This window comes from Haliaeetus albicilla, chromosome 5 (genome assembly GCF_947461875.1).
Source record: "Haliaeetus albicilla chromosome 5, bHalAlb1.1, whole genome shotgun sequence".
Taxonomy (NCBI): domain Eukaryota; kingdom Metazoa; phylum Chordata; class Aves; order Accipitriformes; family Accipitridae; genus Haliaeetus; species Haliaeetus albicilla.
The window spans coordinates 23,611,875-23,626,290 of record NC_091487.1 but is presented as its reverse complement, the minus strand read 5'-3'; the positions used below and the strand labels follow the sequence as shown (position 1 = coordinate 23,626,290).

General features: G+C 34.9%; 1 protein-coding gene across 6 annotated transcripts in view; it reads right to left on the bottom strand.

The window, feature by feature from the left end:
- Positions 1-9,409: 9,409 nt before the first annotated feature.
- CEP128 (centrosomal protein 128) overlaps positions 9,410-14,416 on the bottom strand; it is a 141,369-nt gene continuing 136,362 nt past the window's right edge. For all 6 annotated transcript variants that reach the window (XM_069783718.1, XM_069783720.1, XM_069783722.1 and 3 more), the window contains one exon: positions 9,410-9,917. In XM_069783718.1, the coding sequence (XP_069639819.1) occupies positions 9,811-9,917 (107 nt within the window). In that variant the 3' untranslated portion in view covers positions 9,410-9,810. The remainder of the gene's footprint in view (positions 9,918-14,416) is intronic.

Sequence of the window (14,416 nt, the reverse complement as noted above, 5' to 3'; positions counted from 1 at the left end):
ACCTTGCTTTCAGGAATAGCTTGGAGTAAGTCCCAAGTCAGCAAAAAGTAATGAAGTTTGATATTTTTGTTACTGCCTCATTGGCTAACATTTATATTCTGATTGCAGAAAGTAGGTACAAATGTTGTCATTAAATTAACATATGAACTTTCCAGGTAGAGCCTTAACCAAACTTAAACATACCTGCAGACTCTGTGTCAAGCTATCAGTTTGCAGCAACATACTCACAGCACAATAGACAGCTTTCATATACTTCATACTGTAATCACTTGACATGATCCCAGCACTTAGTATTCTGATTGGTAATTATACACGAGGTTTGATTCTGGCTTCATATTGGTATAAATCAGGCATAGGCATTCTGAAGTCAATGCAGCCACACAACAATAAAACTGGTGTGACACATGAGTCCAACCTCATGCATGTAACTGAGTATCGTAAACTTCACGGGTTGATGAGGACCTGTGCTTCAGAATAACATGGTAACAAGCTTCTCCTTTTATACTTCTACAATGCCTTGTTCCTAAACCTGCAAGAGGGGTTCTGAAAATGCAAATTGTAGACTTAGTTTTATGTGCATCCATGTGATTCACAGAAAGTAATAGTCAAGCAGTAGTTTGGTTGGACTTGCTGATCCAACAGGGTCTTTTCCAACCTAAATGATTCTATGATTCTATATTTTTTTAATTCATTATGTAGTTCTCAAGACAGCTAAGTTGTTTTTCCCCCCTCAAGCTGGCAGATAATGGAAAAACTGGAATGCAAACACCTTGGGAAGCTATGTTGGAACAAAAATATCATAGGACAAAATAAAAAGATTTGTTAGAAAATGTCTAACAAATAGTCAAAACTGGTTTTATTTTGTGGGTCTTTTGTTAAAAAAAAAAGTCTATCAATAGTGTTGGTATTTGAATGTAAGGTATAATTAGCTTCTACCTACACATATGAAAATTCCCATTTTAGGTACTTAATGAATGACTAGATTTTGTTGAAAAACTGATAAATTGATGTGAAACAAAACATTTAGCAGTGAGTGTGAGATACAATTGATACACCTTAACAGGTGAACTCTCTCTCCTTTGAGAAGGTTTCATTATTTTGAAAAAGCTGTAGTAGCCCACATTGCAGTGGAACGAAGAGCTGTAATATTTCCAAATTTTGCAAATTTCATAAGCTTGTATTGATGCCATTTAGGAGTACAGCCATTTTCATTATATAACTAAATTTGGTTTAGTCTTCTTAAAAAATAAAAATACTTATACAAGAACCCAAATGAACTCAAAATCCCATTTCTCAGATTTTGAAAAAAAAACTAAAGTAGAAAAATGAGATAGTGCTAAATGATTCCAAATGTTTACAGTTTTGTATGAAATTATTTTTATAAGATCATGGATTTTTCAGTAAGTATTTGTTGCTCAGCAGACCAGCACATGCTGTAGACTTGCAGACCTCCAAAATTTCTCCCTCCTTTTCTCAAACTTAGCATGAAATTGTAACTCCACTGGTCTTAGAGACCAGGCCTCTGCTAGCTTTGGTGTAGTCAGGATTTCCAAGCACAAAGGATTAATTTTCTTTTTGACCAGTAAATTTTTACAGTGTATGAATATGTTTATGTATGTCTATGTCTATAAGAAAGATATGTAATTATGTGAACAGGAGTATACATGACATCCGCATAGCTATTAAAAGTCTGAACACACCTTTACATTTAGAAATCAAGTTTGATGGAAACTGCAACAGCTCTGGTTACCACAGCAATGTCAGCTTCAACGTGCTGCCTTTTCTGGTGCATTTTACAGGAACAAAAAGCAGCAGCATGTTTATACGTACACACAGAATCAAACTCATGAGAAAGGAGGATAAACAAGATGAAAACTTAACAAAGAAAAGACAGATATACATTTTTTCACACAGATGTCCCTAATACCCTGCTGAGAGTTGAGCTTATATGGGAATGTGGTCAGGGAGCCTTTTCTATTAAATCAGGAACTCGACTCCTTGCTTAACTACTGGCAAAGGCCTTTCAAGGTCTTTATGTCAGGAAATAATTGCATGTTGAGGAATTTCATTCCACTATGCCTATCTCCATTACATTAACAGGTACAACAAGGTTTAGAGGTATGAAACCAACCTTTCTGACATCACACCAGTATACAGACATCCTGCATTTGTGTAATTCGTTGAAATTCTGCAGATTCTTTACGGTCACTTCACAGTGTACTGCAGTGGCAACAGTAGACTCGGAAATGTGATGTAATATGTTCAGTGTCACATGTATAAGATGCTTGGACAATCTTAGTTTTAAAATTTCCCAACCTAAATGGTAGAGCACAAGACTAATTTTGTTCCAGATTTAGAATACTAAATGTAAAAAACATTGTAATTTATTCAAATTAAATGAAACCAAAAGATCTGGAGGCAAATGACTCATGCATCAACCAAATTAATTAAGAGTGCTTGTAATGAGGTATCAGAATTAGCTGCTTTTTTAGTTATCCCCAAATTAAATAGAAACTGGCAGCATATAATGACAAAACATGTTCCAGAACTCAAAAGTGACTAACATATTTTTTTGTCACACTCTCCAAGGAAAGAAAAAATTTAAAAAATCAGCATTTGCTAATAAGCATATATAGAAATTTCAGCTTCAGAAGTGATTCACCTTCAAAACCACAGTAATACACTGAATGGACACTCTTACCTGCTCTCTAAATGTTTATCTATTTGTCACTTTCTTCTGGTAATGTAATACCAAGGCTCAAATTTGGACATCTGACTTATTTGTTAAAATATATTGTATCAGCCAGCACGCCATACGTAGCACATCAGCTATCACCAATGGATTATTTCAAGCCTAAGATTCAGTGCACAGTACACATAACAAAATTTCCCAAAGTATGGACATAATTAAGTCTAAATCAAAGCGAGCAATTCTTTCACAATAAGAGATGACACAAAGTGGGATTGATGTCTGCTGATTAATCTATTCAGGGGCTTCAAAGACAGTCTATAAAAAGCTGTGACTCTAGTGAAGTTTAAGAAATTACTCGCATTCTGGAAAAAGGAAGTGTTTCGTGACTGATACCTGATTTTTCCATTTCAACAGAGGTTTTTTTATCTACCAAATAATAAATTTTCCCACTTTTTTTTTTAAACTTTGTTGATTAGGCTTTTGTTAATCTTACAGACCTCTAATCAATCAACAGACAACATTCACGGCTAGTGAGCCTCACCACTGATGTAGCTCACACTGACTAAGGTTTCTGCATTTTCTAGCTTTATGACTGCACTGGAGACCTCTCCAGTGAAGACAAAACAAAAACCTCCATGGTTTCTGATGGACTTATTGACATTCTGTTAGTCAAAACATATAACAAAAATTCTGCCAGCTACATGATGTCTTCATGGTTGCAGCTGTTTGGATGAGATTGTGTTGTCAGTGCTGCACACAGCAGTGAAAGCCTCATTAAAAATGGTGCACTCATCGAGCTCCATACACAAAATAGCTTATGCCACAGATGCAAACTGCTCTTTTGGCCAGCAGTAAAACACAGCTCATCTTCATCATTTTCCACACTAAGTACAAAAGTGGGTCACTGGTGGTTTCTGTGAAGAGCCTAATGCCAGAACATAAATTGGGCTGGCTTCCCAGTTCAATGCTTGTTTAACAATGTGACACAGAAATCCACATTTGCAGAATGATACTGTGTCATCAGTTGGACTTGATGATCTTAAAGTTCTTTTCCAACCTAAACGATTCTATGATTCTATGATCATCTTTAGCAATTTTCAGTATTGCTTCTCAGAAATATTTTAGATGTCAGCAACTGTTTCTGCTGAGGGTAATTTGATACTGACACACTGAAGAAATACACTTTGTAATGTGAGGGGTTTTTAGGTTCTAGACTAAGCACTTAGGCAGATCTAAATTAGTTGTAGCCTCTTTTTCTGCCTGGAATCAATAATATTTCAGGGTTATTGTAGCAAAGTCTATCCTTTACTATTTTCCTCTACAAACTGATAGCAGAATGAATGGTAGCATTTAGAAAATCTAAACAAACATAGTAAGACACATTTACTTTTGCCTGTGGGATAATCTTTAAAACTACGCAGCATGTGATCCGATGTTAGTCAGTTTACCAAGTAGGTTTTATTTTAGTAAACAAATCAGAGTGGCAGAATTCATATGAAAAGAGATCGTGTTATAAGAAACAACTGCCTTCAAAATTAATGTCATTCCCTGGGCATATCAACTACCAAAATTATTAAAATGGGGTCTTCCGACGTACTAGTGCACTGTAGATGGCAGATGAGAAAAGCAGTCTAAGATCAAAACAACTCTGGTCTGAAGACAGATGAAAATAACAGACAATTCAGAAACAATTGCTGTACTTATTCAAGCAATACACCTATTAAGGAGCCATGTCCCTAAATAAAGAGAGCACAATTCTCCTAAAAGAGATGTCTTTATGCAGTTCTCGTATTTAAAGGTAATACTTTAATGAAAACATGTTAACAATCAGGTTCCAAAAATATTTAGCTCCAAAAAGCACCAAGTAGATACCTAAATAAAATGACTAGAAATTTTAAAAATATCATCACTGCATATTTTCTTAAGGCTCATGATATTACAGATTTTGCCACTATTAAGGCAAGAGAAAACAAGATCTCATTCTTACAGCCTGAGAAATGGCAGATGTGCAACTTCAGCTTCAACATTGAGAGCTATTGTTGTTAGCACAAATGATAAATGCTGGATGTTGCTGTATTTTAACCACAGCAATCTTTCATTTTTGTTGTCAACGTTCCCAGAGGCAGTAGTTTACAGATTTTTGAAAGACCGAGGTTATCAGATTCTGCTTTGCTGTACTTCTGTATGCAGCACTAAAATATTCTTCAGATTTAAAATCTAATTTAGCCCTTTACATAGAAAAGCAAAACAGTTCATACTCACAAATGCCTAGACATGCTTACTGAAAAGACTTGAGATGAGTTGTGCTAGAGTAGAAAGTATTTTAGTATGTAAAAAAAAAAAATTATCCAAGATGGAATCTTATTTAGGGATCACTGTTATTTAGGTGTAAATACTAGCTCTAAAGCAGTTTTTAAATTAAGACATCAAGAAAAAAAGTGTTCTGTAATTTTAATTTAATCATCAGCTGCTTTCCATTCCTCCCACTACTAGTTTTCCTCTACATCTGCTTCTAAATTCTACAATTAGATCAAAAACACAGGAATTTGTGTGATGTCCTCCTGCATATCCATTTTTGACAAGGCTGCATCCCCAGATATTGGCCTGTAGCTCACATTAACTTCAGTATCAATTACTTCTGTGAATTGAAGACAGGGCTTAGAGAGAGAGATAAATATATTACTAACACTCTTTGAACATGAAGAGTTTAACAGAGCCATGGTAAAATTCAATTGTAACAAGCAGTCCCGCATGAATTTATGAATAAATTCTTCTGCATGTTGTAGATATGAGAATGTATTCAGGTTTCATATTACTAATTTTTAGCCATAAAAATGGTATCAGTGTTACAAAAATACCTACTTGTTTACTTTCAGGGTCATACTGGCACTTTCATTCATGAAAAATCCATTCAGTGCTACACAGTGCAGAGACTATGCCTTGTAAACCAGAGATGAACTGATATGCAGACTCCTTAGCTCAAAAGTGTATTTTAGAATAGTATTTTCTTTGTTCTAAGGAATTTTAATATATCTTCTTTATTTACTTTGGTGGCATAGCAAGTAAAAATGTGGCTGAGGTTTGAATATCCAATGAGTACTATCACCATCACGGAAGATGGGCTGCCATCAAAAATTTGAGAAGTAAATGTAAGAAAATTGCCTTAGTTTACACTGTAAAATTTTATTTCTTATCCTGGACTAAGTTTTATTTTTATTTTGATGTTTCTTCTTAGGATGGCATAATTACATAATTAAAAAATAATTTTGAAAATTTAGTAAATACCACCTCAAAAGTAATTAAAAATAAGTGCTCTTAAGTCTGCTGTAAAACATTAAGGAATTGAAGGGCATAAAATTTAAAGGTTAGTCAAGTGACAATTATTTGATGCTGAAATAAAGGGCCAGTGCATTTCTGAAAGTACAATATTGAACCACTGTATTTCAGGACAGCATTAAAAACCCACAGATGCCTGATACTAGCTTGTTAAATCTGTATGTACTTTGTACATACATACAAATTTGCCTGATTTACCAAATGCTGAACAGAACAAAGAAACAAACCATCATTTTTAGGTTTGATACCACATTTTTTGACTATTGAAAACTATTGCTTTGGGCAAGAATCGAGGAACAGGTCATTAAAGGGGTAAAGTACTAAAAAAATCTGATTACCAGAAGGGAGAGCAATTCTTAAGATCTGAAATATACAAAATATTTTATTAAAAAATTATCTGGTTTTCCACTTTAAAAACTGAAACTGATCAGAGGACTACTACACCAGGCCAATATGGAAAAAATATTATTTCTTAAACCACAAAGGGACAGTTTCATATAATGTCATGAATGGAACTTTAGCCTTCAGTAAAAAGGAAACAAAATTCACTTTGTAATATGAACCTCTATCAAAGGTGGAAGAGAGACAAATATTACATGCTATCTGGACTGCCATGCCAAGAGGATAAATTTAAGAAAGAATTTACTGGCTTTGGAGTCCGTAAGCCTACTCATTAAAAATTCCTCTGTTTTTTTGTGGTTTGACTTCTTCCCTTCTGTTCCCCCAGCCCTTTTAGAAAATTTAAAAAAAGGATATAAAAGTCTGCTGAAAACCCAGTCACATGGCCAAAGGCAAATATACTAAGCACTGAGCATATTTAAAGTCTTAAAGCCAAAATTATTCACCTAGTAGACATTTCTGTTCTGCACTCTACAAAAATCGATTCAATACCTGATGTAATAATAAGGGAGTTCAGACTGCTTATCCTTAGTTTTCTAACACTATAAGGCAGTAGTGATACTGTTTTAAGGAAACATTCTTTAGATTTCTGAGTTGCAAGTGAGGAAAAATATGTATAAATACATAAAATGGTAAGAGCAATCAATGTCCAGATTTTTACAAATTCCTTAGGAAAAAAAGAGGACGTTATTTTTCCGTGTATTACTTCTCAGCTGAGACTCTTAAAGCACAATTTATTTACCAACAGGCACTTTACCTCAAAAATTGTTTCACCTTCAGTAAAGTGGGTTGGGCATACTTTTATCCATCAGCAATCCATGCATCAGACCTCATGTCCTGGTTTCAGCTGGGATAGAGTTAACTGTCTTCCTGGCAGCTGGTACAGTGCTAGGTTTTGGGTTCAGTATGAGAAGAATGTTGATAACGCTGATGTTTTCAGTTGTTGCTCAGTAGTGTCTAGTCTAAAGTCAAGGATTTTTCAGCTTCTGATGCCCAGCCAGCGAGAAAACTGGAGGGACACAAGAAGTTGGGATGGGACACAGCCAGGGCAGCTGACCCAAACTGGCCAAAGAGGTATTCCATAACATGTGATGTCACATCTGGTATATAAACTGGGAGGAGAGGGGGCAGGGAATCGCCGCTTGGGGACTAACTGGGTGTCGGTCGGCGGGTGGTGAGCAATCGCACTGCGCATCATTTGTACATTCCAATCCTTTTATTATTACTGTTGTCATTTTATTAGTGTTATCATTATCATTATTAGTTTCTTCTTTTCTGTCCTATTAAACCGTTCTTATCTCAACCCACGAGTTTTACTTCTTTTCCCGATTTTCTCCCCCATCCCACTGGGTGGGGGGGAGTGAGTGAGCAGCTGTGTGGTGCTTAGTTGCTGGCTGGGGTTAAACCACAACACCTCATTACAACATGAGGTATTTTGAGAGCATGATTTACTGTTTTATAATACATTTTAAAATGACCTTTCTATATTTTTAGCCATAAATTGTAGGTACCGTAAAGTCTGCAAGCTGGTGACATTTTATTTTGCAATTTTTTAATATTTCACCAGACAAACCAGCTAAAATATTTTAAACACCATATTTCCAGCTGTGCTCTGATCTAATTAAAAAAATAAATTACAAATGTTGGATATACTTAAAGTAAGTTTAGTTTATGGTAACTGTGGCTTGAGCTAAACACTGCTTCATGACATCCACACTCTTTGTAGACCATGACACAAACAGATATCTATTTGTTCTGCCTTCTCCAGAGTAGAAGTTTATTTGTTTATGTTTTTGTCTTGGCCCTGTCATTGCTGTTGAGATCAGAAGAGATGGATGGGCTGGTTTTGCTTTCTTGACCTTCTGAGTGAGCAGATGTGCCAGCAGTCTGCAAAAAGCCAATGCCAGCACTACAATACATACCATTATACACATAAAAAAGGTAAAGAAAACTTTTTAAACCATATTAGAATTTTTTTAAATTTTAAGTAATTTAAGTGTATAGAAAATGAAAGGAAAATGAATTCAATTTTTTTCTCATTTCCTTGTCTGATTTTGATGTTCTCAGCAAGAAGTTCTGTTTGAAACAGGCTGAATACAAGGGGATTGTCAAGTAAGTGCACTGTCCAGAGAATCCACTGGGACTGCAGAACACTTCTTCAGAAAATTTAAAAAAAAAAAAAAAAAAAAAAAAAAAAGAATGAAAATGTCCTGTTTTCAGGTGGCACAGAGTGACCTGCTTGTCACATGTCTGAGACACCTCCAGTGCTAAAAAAAGACAGTATTTCAGAGTAGAAGAAATATGAAAGAAGCCTACAAAACAAAATGGTTTCAATGGTGTTCATGTTGCTACAGTACTCTGATAGATTTGGCAAATTTTTTAAGGCAATTAGTAGCGATTCAACCAGAAGCACTAGAAAGGAGAATAAAATAATGACCATCCGAAACACTTGCACTTCTTTTGACAGCAGAAAATTCTGCTGCGATGTGCTGTTTGAGACCACAGTAACACAGAATTGTATCCAATTTGTTTAGAATAGAGCTATCAAAATAAATACAACTGTATGATATTGTATTTCCCTAACATTTTAAAATCAATATGACACATCTCTTCTAATAGAGAACAAAACAGAATACATAAATGATCAATGAACCCTGCTATTAAAATTGTCACAGCCACATAGCAGTGCCCTTCAACACGCTTACTACAGATGGGTGAGATTCAGGTGCTGTTAAGTGCCTTACCAGACGTCATCTGATAAAACTGTTCTGGTCAGAAGAATAATTCTAAACAGCTTATAACAGATATATGCTGAACCTGAAATCATGACATGAATTTCCACTGATTTTGAGGAAATTGTTTTGTTTAATATTTATGACTTCTGTCTTAAATAACTGTTGCAAACTGGAGAACCTAAAATCACAGATGTGTCTGCACAACATTGTATAATGACTCTCATAATAAATATTAGGACAAAGGTAATTTCCAAATACTTTTTCATTATTAATAATGTTATTAAATGTTATAAAACCCCAAATGTCAGTACAATTCCTGTACAAGGATAAATAACCTCATAGCAAAGATTAATATCACAGGTCTTTCATTTCATAATATTTCAGGAATACAATAAATTTAGTTTAGGAGGACTGCAGAAACAAATACAAGAGAATAGCATAATCCCAGAAAACCTTTGGTGTACAAGTTACATAAATTATCACAAGAGTTCATTAAACTCACTCTTGGTGCTCTTTCACTTAAGTGTTTGGCAATAGCGGAATCATTGAGGGTGCATCACTCTTATAGCAGATGGAATTACTACTGTTCAAAACCAAAAAAAGAGTGGAATGGAATTTACCACAGAGAAAGCTGGTGTATAAAATGTTCTACTGCTTCCCTCTTTCTGCTTGCAGCTTCATTTCACTGACAGCAATATCAGTGGAATCTTCCTTGGTGGCACTTGTATCAAAAGGAATCATTCTTTTCATAAGTGCTAGAAATAAGTCAGACAAAAAAAAGTAATTAAACATCTTCAGAGAAACAGATACAATTTGCTGATCAACCATCAATGTTTATATGAAACATATATTTCATTACACAATATTATAATTTACACAGCAAGTAATATGGTATTAATAAATATTCAATATTCATAATGCTATGAATTGAGAAACTGACTTATTTTTCTAGAGAAACAGATTTTAATACTATATAATACAGGCATGGCCAAGAACTTTCTTACACAGAAGAAATGTAAAGTCTATTTTTAAAAATTTGATAATTCCACTAACATTTATTTTCCATTTAATTTTCCAGCATTTTTGTTTACATAAGACAAAACAAACCTGAAGGAATATCTTTACCAATAGCATGGACTAAAGTCAACAAGTGACACTGAACAGGTGTTCTTAGGATAAGACCTATATACCTTCACAGCAGGGTGTATATATAATGCTTATTTCTAAATACATTGTACTGCATCAAAATCTAGACAATATGAATTGACGGAACATGTTATGATAAAGTGCTGGAGGGAAAAAAATCCAAACATCCAGCAATAATTTAAGAAAAGGCAGAAATTAAGGGGAATAAAGCGGATATCAGCTTATACAACGTACCCTTCTTCGAATGGCCTTCCTTATATCATAACTGTGTAAGAAAAGTGATCCTTCCAGACAGTTTGTAATAAATATCCACAGTGCAATTCTTTAATAGTCCAGTACAATCTAGCAGTATATAACCAAAAGTTATTTAATAGGGAGTAAGTCTTCACAGTTTCATTAGAAGGAGTGAGATGTTTTCACTTTCAGAAGGAGAAACAAATCACTGTATTTGGGACATTAGTGAAAGAGTAAGTTAAAATTTTTCAGCATAAAGTTTTCAGCATTGGTCTAAAACTATGCAACTGTGTGCTATTTCAGCTGTACCTCTTGTGGTCAGTATTCAAAGTAAAGTGAAAAATCATAAAGAAAATTCATTGCCAATCTAAATCAATTTGCATTTTTCAAAGTGATGATGTCAAGTTTCCAATCATTCCATGTTCTTATCCTTGAGCAGCCTTAGAAGGTTTTGTTCTAGAATGGTGTCCCACAGCATCATGATGTTACCATGTCTTTTTACTTTTAATTGTTATTTATTTATAAATGTCAATACAAATAATCTTAAGAACTTATGAAAAAGTATACATAGAGGGATAAAGACAGACATCAGCATACACTGCAGGAGTTAATTGTTATGACAATAAAATCAACATTCAGGACAACTTGTTTTTATTCAACCATGATATCATTCCTACTATATAACAAGAGCGTTGTGTATCACCAGAGCCAAAGGGTCAGAGAAGACTGTGATCCCAGCTACAGAGGTTGGGAAAACTGGTGGCTATTTTCTTCTCCGTAAAGTCACAGCTTATGAAGCCCTGGAACATAAATTCCCAACAACAACAGAAAGCCTGAAAGCCATATGGCTTCTGGGAAACCATCCAGGTTAAAACCTTGAAGTGATGAACTGTACAAAGGGAAAGGCAGGACCCTATTCACAAAGCTAATGCAAAGCATGTGTAACTCTAGGGACCCTTGTAGTACAAAATTTAAGAAAAATACAGTGGCCATGAAAAACATTTTCTGAGGATTATTCTTTAGATAACAACTAGTAGTTACTTTTTAGACCAACTGGTTTGGTCTCATGATACAGACTGCAAACCATGTCTAATGAATGCTTCCTTGTATAAATTATTTTCTCAGTTAAACTTCTTTCTTTCTAAGAAAATGGATATAGAAATAAAAGCTCATTCCCACAGCATCTTTAAAATAGTTTGTTATGGAAAAGCTGTTATAATTGTAGAAATTATACCAGCAACATGAAGACCAATCATAAAACAGAATGATAATGTTAATTACTTTTCCTTTTAACTGCCTGCTGCACTGGCAACTTCTTACTAAATATATGTATGGAAGCAGATTGTTCCCTTATTTATTTTTTTCTTACTTTTTGTCCTTCCTTCTTCAACCAATTTTAAACTGAAATCCCAGGATCCCCCTCGCAGATAATTAATTTAATATTATATCAAACGTGTCTGCTCTCCTCTGTGGTGCTCTGTACAAGTCATAAGAGACCCACATTGGGAAGAGAGCTTCTCATACTATTTATTGACTATATAATTTGTAAGGTTTCATGAATTTAAGAGAGATGGAGTAGGGAAACATGAAATCACAAAGGCTTGCAAAAACTGCTCTAAAAGGTAAATGAAAAAAAAAGAAGTTAATTCTTCTGTTTCTGAAGAAGTAAGGAGATAAATTAATCACAGAAAATAGGTGATGACATTTATAGGTAGATTTATTGAAAGCTGCAGGAGGTTTGGGAGCAAAAGACCTCAAATTACACTTTGCTGTCAAAGTTTCAAATTATAATAATTAGTATCATTACTGAAATTAAAAGTTCATGGTGTTTTGTGACTAACATGACTGAAGAAGCTGATTTTATCATTTGCCACTCACTGGCAATTACAAGAAAAGCTCCATAATGTTAATACCATTGCAGAATTTTCACTGTCCTCAAGAACTATAGCAACAACTTCAAAATACACATTTGACTGGTGGAGATCAGGTTCAGTATAAAGGTAAAACATTCAGTCACTAACCAAAATCTCTGGAGTAATTCACATACCTTAGTGCCATAAGCTACCACAGACGTCCACAAAGGGCTGTGAAAGATGTGATGGGAACTATGGAAAAACTATGCCTTCCTGGAATGACAGCTAGAAGCATACTCTAGGACATCTAAAATGACACCAGGCATCTTCAACAGGCACCTGTCTTGCTCTCATACTTGCTTACTAAGCATAAAGAACATACAATAGCACTAACTCTTACGAGAAAAGAATCAGCAAAGTGAGAAATTAAGAACACCACCTTCATTCTATCAGAGTCAAATCAAGTCAGGGATAGGAAAAATATTCTATGCCTACTTCTCTACTTTAGCCTCAGAAAATTTGACTAATGGATTTTTATAGAGTACAAGGAAGAAACTAAAACTCTCAAGATCTTTGTATCCAGTTCCATTGCCTTAAAAACAAATAGGAAAAAGTGAAACACATTCACTGTTTTCTTACTTTTTTGCTTTAAAAAAAAATAAATTTAAAAATAGCTCTTTACCATCTGGGCAAAAGAACAAAACTAAAAACACTCTCAGCACCATTCTGGGATATGGAAAATATGAAATATGAAGATCAGCTTAATTTATGATGTGAAAAATACCTTCCTAAAAGTTTTAAGCAAGACAAAAAAAAAGAAGTCCCTCAGCCATGCCTGAACATGGTTTCAAAAGGAGCTTTCCTCAAATGAGGAAGACTTTGCAAATATTTCATAATGACCAACACTGAATCACTACTGTCTTTCATTCAACACTTACTTTTTTACCTCCAGAAAGCTTAGTGCTGGTAAAAACCAGTTGAATCAGAGAACTGGTTCATCAGATTGGTATTCAGATCACACGGATCCTATTTCTCTGACAACTGTCTAAAATTGATTAAAAAGTACTAAAGTAACAAGTTCCATTCAGGTTAAGCAATATAAAGATACTGTAATATTTTAGGAACATTTATGCCACATCTTTAAATTCCAGCAAGTTTTTGCAGTGGAATCACAGAATTGTTGAGGTTGGAAGGGACCGCTGGAGGACATCTAGTCCAACAGGCCTGCAATGTATGGGTTCTTTCTTTTCTGTACCCCAACCAGGCTGAACTATACTTTGACTTACAAGACTGACAGGAATTAGGTTAGGGAAAATGGAAAACCAACTCTGAGTCGGGGGAAACTGTTCCTGAAGTACAGATGAGATGGAGGCATTTGCTATTCCCTCTACTGTTATTCAGCATGCTCTGCAAAAAGATATTAATCACAACCCACAGATTCTGAAAGGAAAAGAAACCAATTACCTTTAACCTCATCAGATCAACTCAGGACTTACTGGTGAGCAGTAATGTACTGCAGCACTCATTCAAAGATGCAAAGGTTTGAAAGTGCAATGAAGCCTGAAATAGGACTTTCCATTACATAGAAGGCAACTTACTGAATAGGTTCCCAGTACACAAACTGGCTATAATGAAAAGAAATAGAAGGTGATATCCTTCTGAAGAAAAGTATTCTGATATCCATGTGCTGATATGCTCAAAAAAAACCCTTAAAAACTTTTTTTAAAGTTAGTTTTGACCCTTATCCAAAGGTGTGCCTGTACCAGATAAAAATCTAATATTTCCTATCTTTTACTGAGCAGATCCTAGCTGTATCAGAGATCTTGTGATCTTGCATGACCACAAGTTGTGCACGCACTAGGGGATAGAAAAAATAGTTAAAAACAACTATGGAAGTAGAAGCTGAAGTAGTGAATTCAACTTTTGCTGTTAAACTGCTACACAAGCACGAGACTAACTGGTACAAATGAAAGATCTGGGAAATAATCCTTGGCTGAGGATGTCTCTCTGGTCCCTGAAAA